General features: G+C 52.1%; 1 protein-coding gene across 1 annotated transcript; it reads right to left on the reverse strand.

Annotated features, from left to right (window-relative positions):
* Positions 1-1,745: 1,745 nt before the first annotated feature.
* On the reverse strand, positions 1,746-10,185 carry LOC128116364 (keratin, type II cytoskeletal 71). The gene is made up of 9 exons (XM_052747543.1): positions 9,742-10,185; positions 7,227-7,441; positions 6,597-6,657; positions 6,035-6,130; positions 5,561-5,725; positions 5,225-5,350; positions 3,792-4,012; positions 2,871-2,905; positions 1,746-2,207 (listed from the first exon to the last, which is right to left on the reverse strand). The coding sequence occupies exons 1-9, from the start codon at positions 10,183-10,185 to the stop codon at positions 1,996-1,998; spliced, it is 1,575 nt and encodes a 524-aa protein (XP_052603503.1). The 3' UTR covers positions 1,746-1,995.
* Positions 10,186-20,251: the final 10,066 nt, after the last annotated feature.

The following is a 20,251-nucleotide window of genomic DNA, read 5'->3' on the forward strand; positions in this document are numbered from 1 at the left end:
CTTTACCCCAAGTTATCCACAAGTCTTGCCTGGGCTCTTATCCAGCCAGGCACTCCCATGCTGGGACTTGCCATGGGGCTCACATGGAGCTCCCAGCTGCATCCTGCTCTGTCTCTGTGGCTCTAAAAAATAGACTAAGAACCCAGGTTAACTCTGTTCACATAGAAAGCTCCTATGAGCCCTAGGGCATAAAGGGACAATGTGGGGAGTCTTTACTCCCTCCTCCCCAGATACAAGTGGTAAATCAACAACACCCAGAGAAGCTCCCCACTATAAACCTGAGACATGTGTTAGATGCTCTTGACTGGAAACATCTTTTACTATCTCATTTTATTTCTTAACGTTGTAAAGGGAGTAGGTAACAAAAGCAGCAAGTATGTAAAGGACCTTTGCTAGGGAAATGGTAGGGTCTCTCTCTCTCTCTCTCTCTCTCTCTCTCTCTCTCTCTCTCTCTCTCTCTCTCACACACACACACACACACACACACACACACACACACACACACACACGCACACACGCTCACCTTGCCAGCCAAGGAATATGCCTGAAGGCTGCCTCCTGTATGTTGGGAGTTTCAAAACTGGCTCTGTGGCCTTGCCTCAAGCCACAGTCACTCTTCTGAGCTCTGTACCAGCTGCCCAACCCACTCAGCCCTTCCTCCAAGCCCCTGCTCCCTCTCCCATCCCACCTCCTCTGCTCTGTTCCAGCTCTGTACCCTTAGTCTTCTGTGTAGCCAAAACCCCCCTGCCTAGCCCCATTAGTATGGTTAGCTTGCAAACAAGTCTTTGCCCACTGACTTCGTGGACTCTGGGTTTCCATGACCCACAGATACCTTGCCCCTCCTCTGCCTTCATCCCGTCTCTAGCCACACAGCTGGCCTAGGGAATCTGTTCACTCCATGAACTCCTCCTCCACACAAGGCAAGACTGTCTTGGCAATAATCCTAGAAGGTGCCGACCACCCAGCCTCACCACGACTTACTCCACTGTACTCCAGCCTCAGCTTCTAGAAACTTGGCCTCCTGCCCTGTCTTGGCACAACAGCGGCCCAGGATGTGAGAGTCTCTAGTGAGGAGTCCATTCTCCCAGGAGACTTGGTACAGTGAAGAGCAGGGCAGCTACACAACCCACCTGCCTTCTAGGAAAGACCCCGGAACTGGGCCAGAGTTTTTGTCAGGACACAGTTCAGATGTCTGTCGATAGCCACAGACTCACCGCACAAACACTCTTCTTGCCCATCCTTCTGCCCCCAACGCCTCCTTCCAGCCTGTTCTCTGCATTCCCCCACCTGCAGCACCAGCGAGAAGCCCTCCTTCTGCCAAGCATGCTAAGACTTTGTTCATTTCTGCTCCACAGAGAAAGCCGTCACCCACTGGACCCACACAGGGCACACACACTGGCACACTTGCATGTGACTCAATGTGTGCCGTTGTGTATACATGTTCGCCTGAGCATTTGACTTGTGCTCACTGAATACTCGGAGACCAAGACGTCAGATTGCACGGTTTATTGAGGAGGCAACAGGGAGGGCTTTAAAGAATACAGGAGAAGCCAAGAGTGCCCTCTTTCCTCTGGTTCTGGGTGCAGGAAAGTGAACACTGAGTCCCTTCACCCTGAGGGGTCCCACTCAAAATGAGACTGTGCCGGGGTCGGGTCGGCTGGCCACTCTCAGTTCATTGTCTGTTAGTGGCCCTCTTGGATAGAGAGCTAGCTTCTGTCACCGGCAGGAGATGGGACAAAAGCTCAGCAGATGAGAAAGCCCAGACTGGGACCCAAGAAGCCAGGCAGCATGGTGAGGACAGAGGCAAAGGCTGGTGGGGGGGAAGAAACTGGACCTGAGCAGAGATGAGCTGAAGCTGATGAAGCCCTGGTGTCTACGGGACGCGCACCACACGTGGCAGCCCAGAGCTATCCAGACTCAGAACAGTGGAGGGGGAAGGAGGGTGGCTGAGGACAAATCCAGGGGCCCTGGGGTTCCGAGGTCGGGAAGCCCTCTCTACCGACTGCCTTTCTTGGAGGGGGTGCTCAGGCTGGAGCCCTTCGTTAGGGTGTCCTTGTAGTCACTGGCGCTGCCTCGGCTCCTGGTCTCTCCACCACGCACGCTGCACACTCCAGAGATGCAGCTAGTGCTGTTGGCCACGTAGCCACCGCTGACCGTGCTGGGCCGGAAGCCGTAGCCTCCGCTGCCACTGGTGCTGCTGATGATGGCTGCAGAGAGAGAGAGAGAGCTGGGCTCAGACCTACTCGGGCAGAGCTAGGGAGGGGACTCTCCTCCCCCCAAGACAGACAGGGCTCTGTGAGGACCTGATCATAGTCATTCCCTCACCCTGGGGAGAATATTCCAAAGACACCTTCCCTGTGTCTCTGACTTACTCAGTTTATACCCACTGTGACTGAGTCTTGCCCCGTTGATTCTCAAGCCCATCTCCTTCTACCAGGTACCCACGCACTCCCTTGTCTTGGGCACCCACCACTGTCCCCTCCGTTAGTGGCTTTGCTAAATCTGCCTCCAACCTCTTTCTCTTGCTGGCTCCCCACAGATGGCAATCTAAGACCCATGGTCCCAGATCCAGTCCTGATAGCTTGAAGCACCCCTTCTGGAGTCCCTTTAGTCCCCCCGACCCATCTAAATCCCCAGCCCCAGTCTGACTGTAACTTGCAAACCCAGCCTCGAAAGCCTGACACAGACCCCCACATGCATCATTTTCTTAGAATTCACCCTTTACTTCCCTTCTCCTGTGGCTGTCCCCTACTGTCATCCCCTGGGAAGCAGAATGATAAATATGAAAGAGTCCTAGGTCTGCCCTCTGGGCTTTGTGATCTCAGTCTTTTCCCTTCCCTTCCCTAGCTCCAAGCCCACAGAATACTTACAGATGCTGACAGGGGATGGGTACTCTCCTGACATCCTGTTATGGAGAGAAGTAAAATTAGGGGCATCCCACAGCCTCTTCCAAAACGCTGCCCCCACCAGCCCAAGGTGGGCTTCTGGCCCCAACGGGCACCTGTGGAAACTCCAGGACTGCTTTAGTACAACCAGAGCCTCAGAAGCTTCGAAGGCTACCCATGAACCTTTGGGAGTGAGCCGGCAACACACTGGACTGAATAATCGTTTTTAAGAGGTGCATGTGTGAGGACTGTATGTCCACTCCCAGTATCCTGCCTCGGTGAGCCTTCTCCCTCCCTAGCACACCGGGAAGCTGGAGTGGCTAGCCCAAAGAGGAAACAAGGAAACCTAATGGAGGAGTGGGATTCAGGAGAGAAAGGAAGTGGGATGCTCCCAGACACTCGGGGAGGTTGTAAGGGCTGCATGGGCTGATTCATGTAGCACACCACACAGCACAGCAACCAGGATGAAGTGAGCATTCAGCATTCATGGGTATGAGTCTCTCTCTCTCTCTCTCTCTCTCTCTCTCTCTCTCTCTCTCTCTCTCTCTCGCTCTCTCTCGCTCTCTCTCTCCCCCCAGGGTTTTATGTAGCCTAGGCTGTCCCCAGACTCACCATGTAGTCAGGGGTAACCTTGAACAGTCCTGACTACCTCACAAAAGCTGGGATGTCAGGCATGCGCTACCACGTCCAGTTGTATGCCGTTCTGATGATCAAAGCCAGGCTTCGCACATGCTAATCAAGCGCTCTGCCAACTGAGCCGCACCTGCAGCCCAGCTGGTCTTCCTAACTGCTGTCAGCATTCCTGATCTCACCAGGAATCATGGTGAGATTGCTCCCCAACAGCTCACGCTGGATGTGAGGTTTTCTCCTTTGTTGAAGCTTCCCAGGCTTCTTGCCCAAGCTCACCTGCACTCCTCGCTCTCCAGCAGCTTCCGGTAAGTGGCAATCTCCATATCCAGGGCCAGCTTTAGGCTCATGAGCTCCTGGTATTCACGCAGCATCCGGGCCAGCTCCTCCTTAGCCTGGTGCAGGGCACCCTCCAGTTCATCCAGCTTGGCCCGGGCATCCTTGAGGGCACTGTCCCCTCGCTGCTCGGCATCAGCGATGGCCGTCTCCAGATTAGAAGCCTAAGCAAGGAATTCAAGAAGTTAGAAAACTGAAGGAGGAGTGGGTATTGTCTGCAGCCAAACTCCCCACATTCAGTAAGATCCAGTGGCACGCTGGATGCACACCACACTTCTGCTCTGGCTGGAAGGGGCTGGCAAGCCCTCCTGGATCTCAGCTATGCCCCTGTTCCCAGACATATGGTCAGTGGAAAGCATGCCCCCTGTCCTCTGGAGACCACAACCACTTCAATGCCCAGACAATGATCATCAGGCTGCACTGTGAGTAAGTGGCTTTCTGTTCTTGAATTGTTTAGGGTCTGAGAGGAGAGATATTACAAGACAATGTGCTAGATGCAATGATGGTTCCTGCCCAGACACATGGCCCACAGGCTAGGGTCCCAGGAAGGAGATTCTCCCAGAATGATGATTATTTGCCCAGCACCTTGTCAGCACCACCCATCACTGTGTGCCCAGCACCTTGCTCAGCACCACCTATTCCATGCCTCATCTCATTTGATCCTATGGCCACCCGTGAAGTAAGGCGGGATGACTTGGACACGTGACTGCAGAACGGTTGTGTTAAAGCCCATAGGAAGAACATGGATTGTGTCTAGCAGCGGTATACTGCACAACCTCACCGCACCTCTCATCTGGTGTAGAGAGAATGGGAATGCTGCCCCTCAGGAGTAACATGTGAGGTGGGTGGGTAGAATCGTGGGCTATCATTTCATTCCCTCTGCATCTTCTGCCCCCACCTGCTAATGTGGGGCATTCCCACTTTACTGGGGACTCCCTGAGCCTGCTTCCCTTCTCAGTCGCATCAATGGTATTCATGAAGCTACTGCTCTGTGTAGGCACAGCTCAAGATGCTGAGGGGTCATGGAGCAGCCAGTGCCCTGACTCTTTTCATTCCAGAGAGCATGGGGAACAGGTGACTGCCAAGAGCTGTGAACAGATCAGGGAAGGGCAAACACTGAGGAGCCCAGCCTGCAGGAGGAGGTCTGAGCTCAGTCTGTAGGCCAGGGAGGGCTTCCTGAGAGAGACAAGAATACCCAAGGAAAGGCGCTGGGAGTGAGCAGGAAAGAGGGTGCCCCAGAGACGTCCAATTGCTGGAGGCAGTGACCTCACTCATATCTTCTGTTGTTAGAGACATCTGGGAAGCCAAGGCCCTCAACCAACTCACATGCCCTCCACTGGGCTCACTGCCCCTGGCCACAGGCCAAAGTCCCTCACCTGCTTCTTGGCATTCTCAATCTCTGAGCGGAGTCTCTGGATGAACCGGGTCAGCTCGGTGATTTCATTCTTGGTGTTTTTGAGGTCATCCCCATGGCGGCCAGCTGCCAGCTGCAGCTCCTGGAACTGGAAAGGCCAAAGCACAGAGGTGGAGAAGTGTGATGGCGTGGGGTCTGTGGAGGTCCCTGCATCCCTGGCTGAAGGGCCATGGCACCAGGGCACCGGGGACTCTGACCTGGGCACTGTCCCTTATCTGAGTGTAATTGGGCTGATAAGAAGGCTGAGAAGCCTTCACATCATGGTGTTGCCTCACCTGCCCCGCCCCCCGCCTCTCACCTTGGTCTGATACAGCGCCTCGGCCTCGGCTTTGCTCTTCAGGGCAATCTCCTCATACTGGGCGCGGACCTCATCAATGATGCTGTCCAGATCCAGGTTCCTGTTGTTGTCCATGGACAGGATGACGGACATGTCGCTGATGTGGGACTGGATCTGAGCCATCTCCTACAGGGACCATAGGTGGGGGAATAGATCAGCTTGACCAATGACAAACTCTAGTGATGCCGTATAGGGTCTAGAACATGAGATTGCTACCTTCGTGTGCAAAGAAAATACCTTGCTGGACCCTAGGCAGGTTCCGCTGCCATGGAATGAGGCCTCAGGGGTGGAGAGGGGGCTCTCAGGAGTAACATTTGAGGTGGGCGGCTGACTCAGGGGCCTCCTTGAGAGCTGGAGCCTCTGTGATTCCCTGCCCCAAGTCCCTAGAGTTTTAGCCGCTGACTACCCTGAAAAATGGGGTGCAAAGAGACTTACAGCTTCAAAGAGACACTTGAAGAATTTGATGTCCTGGTCCATGGAGTCCACCTTGGCCTGCAGCTCAACCTTGTTGGCATAAGCTGCATCCACATCCTGAAAGAAGGCCAAGAGATTCACGGTCACCACAGGTGCCATCCAGAAGGTGACATTCATCCCCAGCCCAGCTGCCTGGCTGGAGGAAGAAGACATTATCTTCTCCTGTGTGGCTCATAAGGAAGGCAGTAGGGACAGTTGAAGGTGCAGCCCTCATCTCCCATCCTGAGAATCTGATCCATGAGCAGGAATGAGAACCTTCAGAAAGGGTGTCCCAGCCAGGCTGTTGCAAAAGTCACCTCTGCAACATCTGAGCCGAGTCCCAGGGCTGCAGGGAGCCCCTCACGCTGGTTCCTCCCCTGTCATCCTCCCGGCCCCTTCCTTCCTTCCTTCTCCTGGATGTCATGGTCCTCCAGCCTTCCCATTGTTACTTCTGCATCAGCTCATTTGGGGACTGATGGCAGCGCACATTGATAGGCTCAGCCTCTCTGGCCAGCCCCTGGTCTTGGGACCGCCTTCCGCTCACCTTCTTTAGCAGCACAAATTCGTTCTCGGCAGCTGTCCTCCGGTTGATCTCCTCCTCGTACCTGTGAGAAGGCCAGGGATCATAGCTTACACCCTTTGCCAAGAGCCCTGATGGACCCAGGGAAGACCCTGAGTATGGAAAAGAGTGCCAGCCAGTGGGGCACAAAAGACTGAAGGGTCAGCCGAGCAAGGAAGGCTTCCTGGAGGAAGGGATATAGTGGCCAATTTCGGAAGAAGATCCAGCTTGGAAATGAGGAGGAAGTGTGTGGAGCTAATGGCCCTTGGGGAACCCAGGGGGAATGCAGGAAGCAAGCTGCCTCATACCAAATGTGAACGGTGCCCAAGTGTTCCCATGCTCTTTCTCATCACAGAAGCTCTGAGAATGTGAAAGGTTTACCCAACTTTGAGCCTAGGCCAGAGCTCTGATCACGGCCCAGCTACTTATACATTTGTCCCCAGTGCCAGTCCGGAGGCCAGGGATCAGGGAGCACGTTCTGGGTTTTTGATGTGGTGACTCTACTTGGTATAGCCTAGAACACCACTCTCCACCTCCAAAACTTTGAAACCAAACTTTTAAACCCTTCAGAGAGACAAGGCTCACTGTCCTGTGACAGGCTGTGTCCTCACTCACTTCTTCTTGTAGTCCTCCACCACATCACGCACATTCCTCAGCTCGGAGTCCAGCCTCACTCTGTCCCCAGACAGCGTCTCCAGCTGCTTCCGCATGTTGCTGATGTAGCCCTCGAGGATGGGCTCCAGGTTGTTCTTGCAGTTGTTCAGGTCCAGCTGCTGCAGGAGCTCCCACTTGGTCTCCAGCACCTGGTTCTGCTGCTCCAGGAAGCGCACCTGGAACCCAAGCCCAGCCACCTTTGAGTCCCACGGAATCCATCACACTCGCCACACAAGGCCCTTAGGCTCAGCACTCCGGCTGCGTCTTTTCCTTTACTCCTTACAGCTGTAAGAGGTGGCCTGCTCTGATCAGAGGTGGGTTGGCCATGATCAGTGGAGAAGACACCGGGGCATGAAGAAGTCATGCTTCTTCCCAAGGTCCAGAAGTTTAGTCAAGGGCAGAGCTCAGGACTAAACCCAGACAAGTGTCCCCTCACTGTGGACCTCCAATCAACCAGAACCCACGGTGACCAAGCAGAGTAAAGTGTGAGCACACCCAAAAGCAGCAGCACAGAGCCAGACTGGGTGCATCTGTTTGGAAAGGCCACCCACTCTGAAGATGAGGTCCGCTCCTTATCTTATGACATGGCAGAGTTCAGTGGGGCTGGAGCCAAGAGCTTCCGAGTGTTTCAGACTCCCACACTGGGCCCCACCCCATCTCTGCTCACAGATGCTGCCCCCCAACACATGAACACACACATGTGCAGCTCTAGAACTACCTTGTCTGGAGCAAGCATGGAATATGGAACCAGAGGGACAGACAGAGCCTGGCTGTCACCAGATCAGGGAACTTACCAGAGATCATTAGCATACACCCCCCAGCTGGTTATGGAGAGCACAATTTTTTAAAATTTGACTTCTTTTTTTTTTAACATCAGTGAACACAGGCACACTTAAGCAAGGCTGTGTTCACAAGAAGTGGGAGCACCACGTGGAACTCTGCACTGAGAGCTGAGGACATGCACCAAACTTCTGGTCTCTAACAGATCATTCAGCACTTAGTTTGGTTTAACCAATCCAGAGTTCTTCCTGAGCTGAGCATTAACCACATCCGGGACACTACAGTACCCAACATGCCACTAGGTCACAGCTAGGTCACCAATAGGTCTTGACATCTCCTCTCTGCCTGGGATTAAGTGATCCACTGATCCACAGTGCTCTTGAGAGCAAAGCTCCTGAGAGTTAACCAGGCTTTGGGTCTCCTTCCTACCTCTTGAGAAGACCACCCTCATCTTGCTTTTCTGTGTCTCTGAATTTGCCCCTCTGTAGGGTCTGGACAGCCCACCCAGGTGCAGAACACTCCCACCCCCAGACCTAAATCCTCAGAGCACCTTGATGGTCTAGACGTGACTAGCTTGAGGACAAGAAGCTGCCGCGCCAGCCTTGGCCCCTGAGACTGAGCAGAGGGCGAGGCCTCCACACGGGAAGACTAGCACTGTGGGGCAGGGGCTGCTCTTGTGGCCACAAGGCCCGGGGCTGTGATGCTTGACTGTCATGGGGCCAACACATCCCTTCCAACTCTGACCCTAGACCTGTAGGTAGGAGACTGAGGGTGAACCCTCACCCAGCCTGTCCTCCAAATGGCTGTGGGTGTGGCGTTGGCCTCTATGGCTTTGCTGACCCATAAGCTGGGGGAAACTGTCCCTCATATACCACAGCCAGCATCCTGGCTGAGCTGGAGGATCCCTGAGGTCCTGTCCAGGTCTGAGGTTTCTCTGCTTCCCAGCATCCCTCCCCAGCAACAACAGCCACCACTGGGGGAGGATTTAGTCTGAGACAGGCATTGTGCCAAGACCTTCGCAGGAGCCTTCTTTTCTAAACTAACGCAAGCCCCACGGGAAGGTCATGATTTCCACACTAGAGGTAAGAACATAATGACCTAGATGGAGCAAGTAATTTCCCCCCCCCAAAGCCACCCACACAGTCAGTCATAGGCCAATTCTGACTCCAGAGAGCCTCTACCCCTACCTTGCAAGAGTACCCTCAACCGCTGATACAAACACCCACCGCGGAGACATCCTGTAGCCCAAAGGGCCTGGGGTGACCACACACCCGTTGATACTCCTGATCCACCAGTCAGGTGACTAGGGTACACGGTCAGCGTGCCTGGGAGGAAGACTGGCTTTCTGGTTGCCCTGAGGCTGATTCTCCTCCTCCTGGCCTTCCCTGTGTACAGCTTCGCATGACCACAAGGCTCAGCAATGGTACCAGGCCAGGTCTCCACAGCAAGGCCCAGCTCTCTTCCCTAGGGTTCTCCTGTGAGTGTCCCTGAAAGCCTGTACCAGCAAAAACAACCCCTGCTGGTGTTTTTCTCTCCGGACAACAGAGAATCTTTTACAGGATGCTGAGATGAGAGAACGCACACGTTGTGTACAGTAAGGGTACCAACTGCAGTGCCTCCTGAGGGACTGGAGATCCCTGCTCCAGGAGGAGGAGAGGAGAGCTGTTCCCAGGTCCCCCCGTTCCAGCAAACCCACCTTGTCGATGAAGGAGGCGAACTTGTTATTCAGAGCCTTGATCTGTTCCCGCTCCTGCGCACGCACTTTCTGGATCTCCGGGTCCAGCTCCACGTTGAGTGGGGCCAGGAGGCTCTCGTTGACTGTGACCTGGTGGATGCCGCCGGGCGGGCACACAGCCGGGCACACAGGTCCCAGGGCCACACTGCCAAAGATGCTGCCAGCAAAGCCACTGGCCCGGTTCCGGCTAAATCCAAAACCTCCGTTCTTCCCGCTGCCACTGGCCATGTTGAGAGTGATGCTCCTGGCGCCTCCCAGGCTGTAGAGACTCCGACTACCAAAGCCCCCACTGAGTCCTTTGCCCCCTGCCCGGTAAGAGGATGAGCTGCCCCCAGACAGCACAGCAGAGCAGCCGCTGAAGCCCCTGTTGCCGGAGCCAGACTTGCAGGTGAACTGGCGACTCATGTTGCTGGTGGAGATGGAGTACAAGGACGGGAGGAAGGTGAATCCCAGGAAGGTTGTACTGGCTGTGGTGAGGACCAGCGGCTGCCTTTATATACGTGTGGCGCTGGGCTTGCAGATGGGCAGTGGAGAGCTTAATTCGTGGGTTTGGCTTGCCTAGGAGCAAGAAGTCATTTTCTCTGTGCTGAGCCAGAGATCGGCCTTCCCCACCTCTGAAACAACATGAAACTGTCAAGTTGCTGGGCTTGCAAACCTTGCTCAGGTAATTTGGGTCTTATCTAATTAACCCACTGTTATAAGGTAATTTGCCCCAGGCCACAGCCTCCCCAGGGGAATGTCACTGGCACAGTACCATCTTTCTCAGATTTATCTCTGTGGTTGGCGTCCTTGCAGAGGGGTTCAGGGAGCAGAGATGACATGGACATTTTGGATAGAGTTGCCCACAACAAGGACTCTATCATAGCTGTATCCTCTGTCCTAGAAAAGAGAAACCCCACAGAGCATCCATTCTCCCCAGGCCTCCTGCAGACAGAAGCCTTAGAGAGAATTGGCTCTTTGCTGGGGGACTAGAGTGACAGGACCCTATCTTTAGCGTTGAGCAGCCCAGGTCACAACAGCTATGGGATCATGGCAACCACATGTTTATCACACTTTCTGGAGAGAGCTAGATGTCCGCATTGCACCTCCCAAACATCCACAGTCAGGTTGTTAAGTGGGTGAAGGAGAGGACAAGCCTTTGGGTCACTGGAGAAAATGAAGAGTCAAGAGCATGGAGTTTGGTGGGGACTCACTGGCAGCAGGTAGAGAGGACAGACAGGATGGACATGGTCTGGGGAGTTCAAAGGCATACCATGGGAACTTCACCATGTCCCACACTCTTGCCGTGTGCATCAGCTAGGAAAGGCATGAATCGCCCTCAACCATGAACACTAACTCCAGATACTGTGTCCAGACCTGAGAATTCAGGAGTTGAGCCTGGCTGAGGCCATTCCTAGGAGTCCAGACTTCACACAGCTAAAGTCAGAAAGCCCTCAATGGGAGTACGGCTGTGCATCACACCAAACAGTTTTTTGGTGACTTCCCCCCAAAGGCTCCATCTGTGGTCCCCTCTATCCTGAGTCATTGGCTCCCATGATGAGCCCCAGTCCCCTTCACTGATCACCTTGGTCAGCCCATGGCTGCCTCACCTCTGGAGAATGGCCTGTCTCAAAGGTCCCCACCAGGGCCCCAGAGTGAGGTGGGGCTCTCAGTTGAATAGGGTCCTGAAGGGAGAAAACTCTGAGCACAGGCTAGGCTGGGGCTCCATCTGGGTTCATTGGGCATGGAACCCAGTCTCCCCAGCTTTCCTTTCCTCTCCCTCCTGCCATCTTGTCTTCATTGCTGATGTCCAAACAGCATCATGGCTTGCTTCCTCCTCCCTCTTTCTCCCTGTCTCTCCTCCACCCACCCTTTGTTCCCCCATCTCTTATTCTCGTGCTCTATCCAGCCTCCTCATGGATCTTCCTGGACCAGGACAGCTGGCGTCTGAGCTCTGCTCCCCTCTCAGTCCTGGGCATGCTCTTGGATGTGTGGTAAGACGGTGACTGTGGAAGCGACTTCCTCAACACTCCTCTGAAGACCCCCCTTTTGTAAAGAGAGCAGAGCTTCCCCAGATGTCCCCAGAACTTTCCCAGGGGCCACCTAGCACACTTCTCTCCCTTCCTCCCACCTCTGTCCGCTTGCCAGCCTGAGTACCCACAGTACATCTGTGTGATGCTCAAGGGTTTTTCAGTGCTCTCAGGGCACAGCCCTGGCACAGCATCCCTGTCAACGGCTTGGCCAGCTGTACATTCCATGATAAATACGGCAGCACCCCAGCCCGGCCAATAATGTCCTTCATCCTCTGCTCCTACCCACTCTCTGTTCCTTGCTTCTCCTGGCCTGCCCATGGGCATCCCATCCACTGGGCTCATCTTCAGTGCCCTCCAACATTTTGCCGTTAGGCCCCACACATCCCTGACCTCTTCTCTCAGCACCTTCTGGCCCACATCCCTCTGCTCCTCTGAAATGTTGCTGAAACCCCGGTCTCTGGCTTGGCCTGTCTTTTCTGCACTCTGGTCCTCTGTCTGTGACAGCTGCGTGTGGGAAATGGTGTTTTCTGAATATGTCGAGAGTCCTGTAAGCTAAGTGATGCCTCCCTCTGAGGACTCCTTGCAGTCCAGGATCAGCCCCGTACCAGTGGGCATCCCCTTGCTGAAGACACAGCAAACAGTTCTATGGGATGTTGGACTTTGGTCCACCTGGAGTGGCACCAGATGGAAACCCAGACCCCAGGACTCAATTTCTTCTCCACCACATTTGGCCTTCCTGGTCTTGGCTTCTCCCAGGGAGAATGGGGCAATAGACATAAACGCAGGAGCAACAAGGATCTAAACAAAGCGCTCCCTAAGGCCTGAAACATTCTCAAAGTCCAATAACCGGTGTCAGTGACTAAAGAGCCAGAGGCTCAGCCTGGCTTCCCTCCTTCCTCTCCAGTATGGCCTCCACATCAGCACATTCCCATACAGTGGCCTCAGATGCTGAGGACAGGGAAAGGGTGGTGACCCTACACACCCTAGGCTCTCCCAGACTGCTGCTGATCCCAGAAAATTGACCATTACAAATAATAGGCACAGTCATCAAGAGGTTGCCAAGTATAAAACTCAGTAGGAAGCACTGTATAGGTGTTATGTCACATCTGTTGGTGTTGATTCATTTATCACATCTTTGTTGGACATAGAACCAACTTCGGATGCGAACAGTCCAAAGTGCCCTGCCTCCAAAGAGCTTATTCTTGGTGTCTTTGTCCTACAAAGGCAAGTGTCCCTGAGAGAAACAGCTCACTAGGTTATTACCAAGTCATTTACACAGTAGCATGAATGAGTTAATCAGATACTGGCCATGAGGGATGGAACGCCCTGTGTTGCTGATGAGGATGATAATAGAGGAGGAAGCAGGAGATCTGGACCACCCACAGGAAGGGTGGGCCCAGATCAGGTACCTGGGATGCTCACACTTTGCTAGAGGGTAAAGGGAGGGTGTAAAGAAAACCAGAATGAGCCCCAGTTCACCAAGGGTACAAAGGCTCTGTCCCTGCGTTAGCTGAGATCTGGAGAGAAGTGGGGCAGGGGAAGACAGACCCCCGCTTTAGGAATCCCATGGCCTGATGGTAGAGACCTTACCCACTTGTCCCCATGCAGGTGGCTCCCTGACAGAACTGACAGCTGGTGATGCTCAGCCAGCCACACGTGTCTTAGGGCCACAGCATAGCTCACCTGTAAAATGGGAAGACTACAAGGTCATAGAATAAAACCCTGAAGATAACAGGGAGATCTGACTTGGGCATTCAAGGCAGGTGGCTTAGCCAATCAGCTTTATCTGTGTGTGTGTGTGTGTGTGTGTGTGTGTGTGTGTGTGTGTGTGTGTGTGTGTGTTTGTGTGTGTGTGTGTGTAGTTCTGTGTGTGTGTGGTGTGGCTGTGTATGTGGTATGTGTATGTGTGTGTGTGGTGTGTGTATGTAGTTGTGTGTATGGTATGGTTGTGTATGTGGTGTGGTTATGTTGTATGTTTGGTGTGTGTAGTTGTGTATGTGATGTGGTTGTGTATGTAGTGGTGTGTGTGGTTATGTTGCATCTTTGGTGTGTGTGTGTTTGGTGTGTGTATGTAGTTGTGTGTATGGGGTGGTTGTGTATGTGGTGTGGTTATGCTGTTGTTTGGTGTGGTGTGTGTGTGTCTGTGTGTCTTATCAAATCAGCTTTATCTCTGTGTTATGTTGGTTTATACTCAGCTCTTCTATTTTGTTTGTACGAGTAAATTGTATTTTCTCTCCATCTGTGCTTCCGTGTGTGGTGACAATCAGGTTAACACATTTGTGTACCATGCATGGCTTTGACTGGCACATCTGCTGACCTTTTCCAGAGGTCTTGGGTCAGGAAGCCTCTTAAGAGAAAACCTCTGGGCGAGACTTGAGTCCCCGAGGCTGCAGCTGCCGGGTTGGAGAAGGGAATGAACAAAGCAGAGAGGCTTGGGAAACTAACGCTCATGGGCTGCCTGCAAGAGAGACTTAGATTTCAATCTTTGAAGGGAAGAGGGCTTGAGTTGACCCTTAAGAAGTAGGGAAAGCATCCTAGGATGGTGAGGGGCAGGTCATTTGTGAGGGAAAGACCCACTAGGCTGAAGTGATTAGAGGGTGACCTTGGGTAGAGAAACTCCAGATCTCTGTGTGTGTCAGGGAGTCACTGAAGACTGTTGAGCCTGAGAGAGCTTAAACGGCACATGTCTGAGGAGGCAGAATCTAGCCCTGTGTGGGTAGAATTGGGGATGGGAGAGGCTAGAGGCACCAAGAGAGGGGCAGGTGGTTCTCTGAGCAAAGTAATTATCTCCAAAATTAGAGAAAATGAGCTGGGCTATTCGGATGACATCAGCTCAGGTCCTTCCAGCCCTCCTCAGCAGAGGGACCAGGTCATGAGCATGCTGTTTGTGAAGCCCCAAGAGTGGTCTCCTTGCACTCTTGTGGCCTCAGGTAGGCAGTGCCCTCAGCCTGAGCCAGATGGAGTGACTTCGGACCTTGGAGAGGCGGCCGCAATCAGACCACTTGAAGGGCAGGAGAAATGCTCAGCATTTTTGGTACTTAAAAGGCCAGAGATGAACCCACCCCAAAGAACTGGGGTATAAAGGACAGAGGAATGTATCTTGATGGAGAGATGCCATTTCGGACAGCCCTGTCCCCTGTCCCCTCCATGGGCTGTCTGCCCGGGACACTTCCTTTGAGCATGATTGACCATCTCTTTGCCCAATTCCATACCTCTGGCATAGTGTGTGAACTTGTGACTCTGAGGACCCCATGTCATAGCCTCACCTGGGCCACTCATTACCTGTGTAACAGTGGGTAGGGCTTCTACCTTCCTATGCCCCTGTTTCTACATCCCTAAGGAGGGGGACACCAACGTCTGGTCCACCCACTCCCCGAGGTGGATGGAAGATACCTTGTAAATAATAATAATGAAGATGACCGTGACCGCACTGCAGCAGCTAACACTTAGTCATGGTTCATTCTCCCAGCCACGGCTCTAAGCGCCTCACATATATTAATTCATTTAATCCTCACAACAGCCCTGAAGGCTGGCGCTATTATTATCCCCACTTCGTAAATGAGATATTAATGCCCAAGGAAGTTAGGCAACTTCCTTGAGGTTGCACGGCGGATGAGTAGCTGCACCGTGGCTCAGCTGCCAGTAGAGTGGCTGCAGCCTATGACCTGGGCCTCTCAGAGCCCGGTTTTCTGCAGCATAGATGCCTGGAGCAGACGCTTGCCCTCCGGGTGCCTCCCACAGCCTCCGGTTTCTGCTCTCTTCTGTAGGTCTGACTGCTGCTGAACCATCGCGGTGAACACCGAGCTGTTCGGATCCCGTCCCTCCCATCCCTGAGTGCTCCTGTCTCTAACTCCAGTAGTCTCACTTCAAGTATTTTCCATGTATTCTTGCTCAATAATAGCCCTGGGAGGGGAGGCAGTGACTCCAGCTGGTGGCGGGGTGAAGTCATCATCCCCCATCCAACATCCCGGAGACAGTGACAGCAGAGGGCCTGAGAGGGTGTCCCTTCCCAAATGACTCACTCAGCATTTATCAAACAGTCTCTCCATGTCAGGCATCCACCACACACGGGGATAAAGGAAGACACAGCCCGCCTCAGAGGACTTCTCTGTCCAGTAAACACTGGTCTGCTCTGCTGATTCCTGGATGGAGAGAAGGTTCTGGCAGTGGTGGGATTTGGTGCTGACATTAGCTGGTTGACACAGGGGTTGAGAGCTTCAGCAAGACTGGACCTTAAATACCTGGTCTAAAGGGTTGGAAAGGCAGCCCGGCGGACAAAGTGCTTGCCACGCAATTGTGAGCCCCTGAGTTCAGATCCGGAGCACCTGAAGCCAGCCCCGGTGGGGTGTGCCTGCTCTCCTAGCACTGGAAACAGTCGTAGGAGGAGGATCTGAGGGGCTTGCGGGCGGCCAGTCAGCCCAGTTAAATCCAACTGAAGAATTCCAAGTTCAAGGAGAGGCCCTGCCTCAATAAACAAATAGATAAATAAGGTGAGGAGCAATGGACAAAGATACCTGAAGTTGAACTCCGGTCTCCGCACACGTATGTGTGCCTACCTATGCACACCAACTCAGATACACACCTGAATACACACATAGGCACACACACACAAATCCTGGTCCAAGCTTCAGGGCCACAGTTCTGGATGATGAAGGAAATGTCGTAGTTAGTCAGTTTATCTTGCTTCAGCTCACTGTTCATCAAGGGCGAACATGGACACTGGGGTGCCAACTGTCCCTCATGGCCCAAGCCTGAGACACAGGTAGCCAGTTAAATAAGCAGGAAATCCGGTGAGAGAACCTAAGGTTGCCTCAGCTGATGGCAGCCAGTGTCCCAGATAGTCATCTCTTGGCCATCAAAGACTAGCTTGCCCTTCCCTAGGCCAGTTGAATAGAGCCAATGTTGTCCCTGTGTCCTTCTGGCCCTGGACAGTCCCCCAGGCTATGCCAGACTGCCACTGATGGATCGTGGGACCCTAAGTCTGGGAACACAGTTTCTCTGTCCCTTTTACTAACACTCCCACATTCAATTTGTACTTTTATTGAAATAAAATTGATAGTAAAATGAATCATTTTGCTGAACAATTGACATTTCTCTGTTTCCAATGGTATAGACAACCACCTCTTCCTAGTTTCAAAACATTTCATCTCTCCAAAGAAAGCCCTGCATCTGTGCCTGCAGCCTGCTCTTCTCACTGTTTCCGTCTATTTGGAATTCCTCATCTGAACACCTCTGTGAATGGATGGTGCAACAGGGGAATCTTTTTTTTTCTTTTTCTTTTATTTTGCATGATTTTATTCCCCCCAGGAATCACTCACATTGTAACAGCATTTCTTTTCATGGATTAAAAAAAAAACTCATTGTGAGTATGTACTATACCTCAGTTTTAGTCATTCATTCTTTGATGAAGTGTGTGCTCTTTTGTCTAGTACTGCTCTGAGCTTCTATGTCACGTGTAACTGATTCCATCTCCTTTGCCTGTGGCTCTAGGAGTGGACTCGCTGGTACATGACAATCTTCATATTTATTTTATTATTTTGTGTGTCTGAGTGTTTTCCCTGTGTGTGTGTCAGTGTGCCACATGAATGCCTGGTGCCTACTGAGGTCAGAAGAGGGAATGGGATCCCCTAGAACTTAAGTACAGATGGTTGTGAGCCACCACGTGGGGGCTGGGAATAGAACCCGGGTCCTCTGCAAGAGTCACAAGTGCTCTTAACCACTGAGCCAACTCTCCAGCCCAATTCTTAAGGACCATACAGAGATTCTAACCTCTCTGCTAGGCTTAGTGGCACATACCCTTAGACCCAGCACTTGGGAGGCAGAGGCAGGTGGATCTCTAAGAGTTTGAGCCTAGCCTGGTCTACAGAGAGTTCCAGGTCAGCCAGGGCTACATAGTGAGAATCCGTCTCAAAACAAAACAAAAGCACAAAAGGTCCCAGCTTCCCTCACCAGTATCTGTTATTGCCTGATTTTTTTATAAATATTATAATTGTCTTAGAAGGTATAAATTATGGATTTGCTCCCCACTTTTTCTAATGCCTATTTTGAGCATATTTTCATGTTTTCGTTGGCCATATGTATACTTTCTGTAGATGAAAATTCACTGAAATCCTTTGCACACTTCTTTTTTTTAAAAAAGCTGTTATTAGTGTATGTGTGTGTGTGTGTGTGTGTGTGTGTGTGTGAGAGAGAGAGAGAGAGAGAGAGAGAGAGAGAGAGAGAGAGAGAGAGAGAGAGAGCACATTTACTTGAGTGCACGTGAATACAGATGCCTGAAAAGGCCAGAGGTGTTGGATCCCCTGGGGCTAGAATTACAGGTGATTGTGAACCATTTGATGTGGGTGCTGGAAATCAAATTCTGCAGAGCCATGTCTCTGGCCCCTTTGTACTTTCTTATCTAGGCTGTCCTTGTCTTGTTGAGTTGAAAGAGTTCCTTTCATACTCTGAATACTAGAACCTACTAGAGAAGTGATTTGTAAATATTTTTCTCTCCTCCTGCAGGATGTCTTTTCACTTAATTTCTCACCTCCCCCACCATGTTTTTATTTCTTGAGAGAGGGTCTTACTGTGTACCTCACAGTGGCCTTGAACTCAGCTTCTCGAATGCACACCACCACGCCTCCTGGCTCTTTCCACTTCCTCGATAGTGTTAGTTGTGTGCTGTGCATTGAGGTGCTCCCCCCAAAGGGAGGAGGGAGACTGATAAGATGTGAGGAGCTCTTGAAATTTCCCAGACTCAGGAAGCACAGAAAAGTCCATCAGTCATGAGGCCACCCCACAGTCATAACAAAGTGAACAGTCATGAGGGGAGAAGACGGTCCCGTGGAACTGATGACACTTTGGGCAGAAGCACAGTTGTCCAGAGTCACAGCTTTCTAGTTCGTCACCTCTGCTGGGATGGGCTCTTTGGTGACACCCTTTGAGTCAGCCATGCTCTTGTGTGTAACCCTCTTGCATACTCCCGCGTGCGGCCCCAGCAAACCCACCGGCTCACTAAGCTGACCACTAAGATGGAACCACTCCTTGGTCTGCCATCAGTGTCCTGTCTGGGCTGAGATGCTGTTCATGGGTCCCCAGGAAAAGCCTTTAACTTGGCTTAAGGCCTCACAACACTGCTGGCCATAGCGGTTCATACCTGAAATCCCACGGCTTGAGGAAGGAAGGCTGCCATGAGTCCAAGGCTAGCCTGGGCTACAGAGTGACTTGCCTCAAACAAAACAAAATAAGACAAAGCAACTTATTTTTAAAGATTTTTTAATTTTTTTTAACATTCATGGAGTTCAATAGTTTATCCATTTTGCCTAATCTACTTCCCATCCTAGAGTTTTACAAATTTACCCTTGTATTTTCTTCTAGGAGTCTTAGAGTGTTAACTGTTGCATTTATGTGTTGAATACATTTGATTCATTCTTGTAGATGATGTGAGAGGCACAAGCGCATGGCTTTGAGTGTTTCTGTCTCTGCTAGCAGCCTGAAGTGACCTCTTGAGCAGTCCCCTGGGTTGACCTCCAGCTACGCAGTAGGCTACGCACATGTACAGGTGGGTCACCCTGTCTTTAGACAGTGGAACGTTTGGAGAGATTGACAGGCTGACAGACGTGCACCTCTGACATTGCTCCAATGTGCAGTTTATTGCATTCAGCAGAAATTTAGAGTCCTTAGACCATGCAAGGGAGGGACAAGGTGGTTCCAGCCTTCACACAGTAAGCCATGACTTCAGGCTGGGTAGGACCACCCAGACAAGATTAAGTCCACCCATGGGACTCAGCTTACAGCAATGGCACTCTAGAGTCATAAAGTCCTGGAGAGATCACAGGCCCAGAGAGAGGTCCAAGGACCAAACACAGCCACCATCTTCACAAAAGCCAGCATAATCTACTGCCCTTATCAAGGACTGTAACCTCGACATTCTTTCTCTGAAAACGGGGGTGATTGTGACATACCAGCAATACATCATGAATCCTGCAGCCTGCCAGGCTTGAGCTGGCTCGGAGGCATGTGCTGTGGGCTAGTTCAGCCACTCTGAGAAACAGCTTCCCTATATGTCCCAAAGATGTGGCTTGTGTGTTCTCTGCAGGGTTAGGTGAGAACTAGAGGCAACACATGCCAGCTCCTGACAACCTGGCGCATAGTAGGTTCTTGACAGGTGGAAGTGGCTATTGTTGGTAAGAAAGGTGATAGCTTGAGGTGGTAAAAAAGAGAAATCTCCTCCACGTGGCTCTGTGAATAGGAGCTCGTGAGGCATCTGCAAACGTGCACATCTTTTTCCTGAACCATCCAGTCACTCTACAATGGCCTGCCCAATGGGACAGAGAAAGCCTGCCAAAAGTCCCACCCATTCTGAAAAGGGCAGAAAATCTAGATGATAGAGAATATGACCTCTATGGCTCTCCTTTCTCTCCACCTCCTTCCTCTTTTCCTCTTCCCTCTCTCTGGCTGATCATAGCCTCCTTAGCTCA

The sequence above is a fragment of the Peromyscus californicus genome, unplaced genomic scaffold (genome assembly GCF_007827085.1).
Source record: "Peromyscus californicus insignis strain IS unplaced genomic scaffold, ASM782708v3 Scaffold_20__1_contigs__length_68692818, whole genome shotgun sequence".
Lineage (NCBI taxonomy): Eukaryota > Metazoa > Chordata > Mammalia > Rodentia > Cricetidae > Peromyscus > Peromyscus californicus.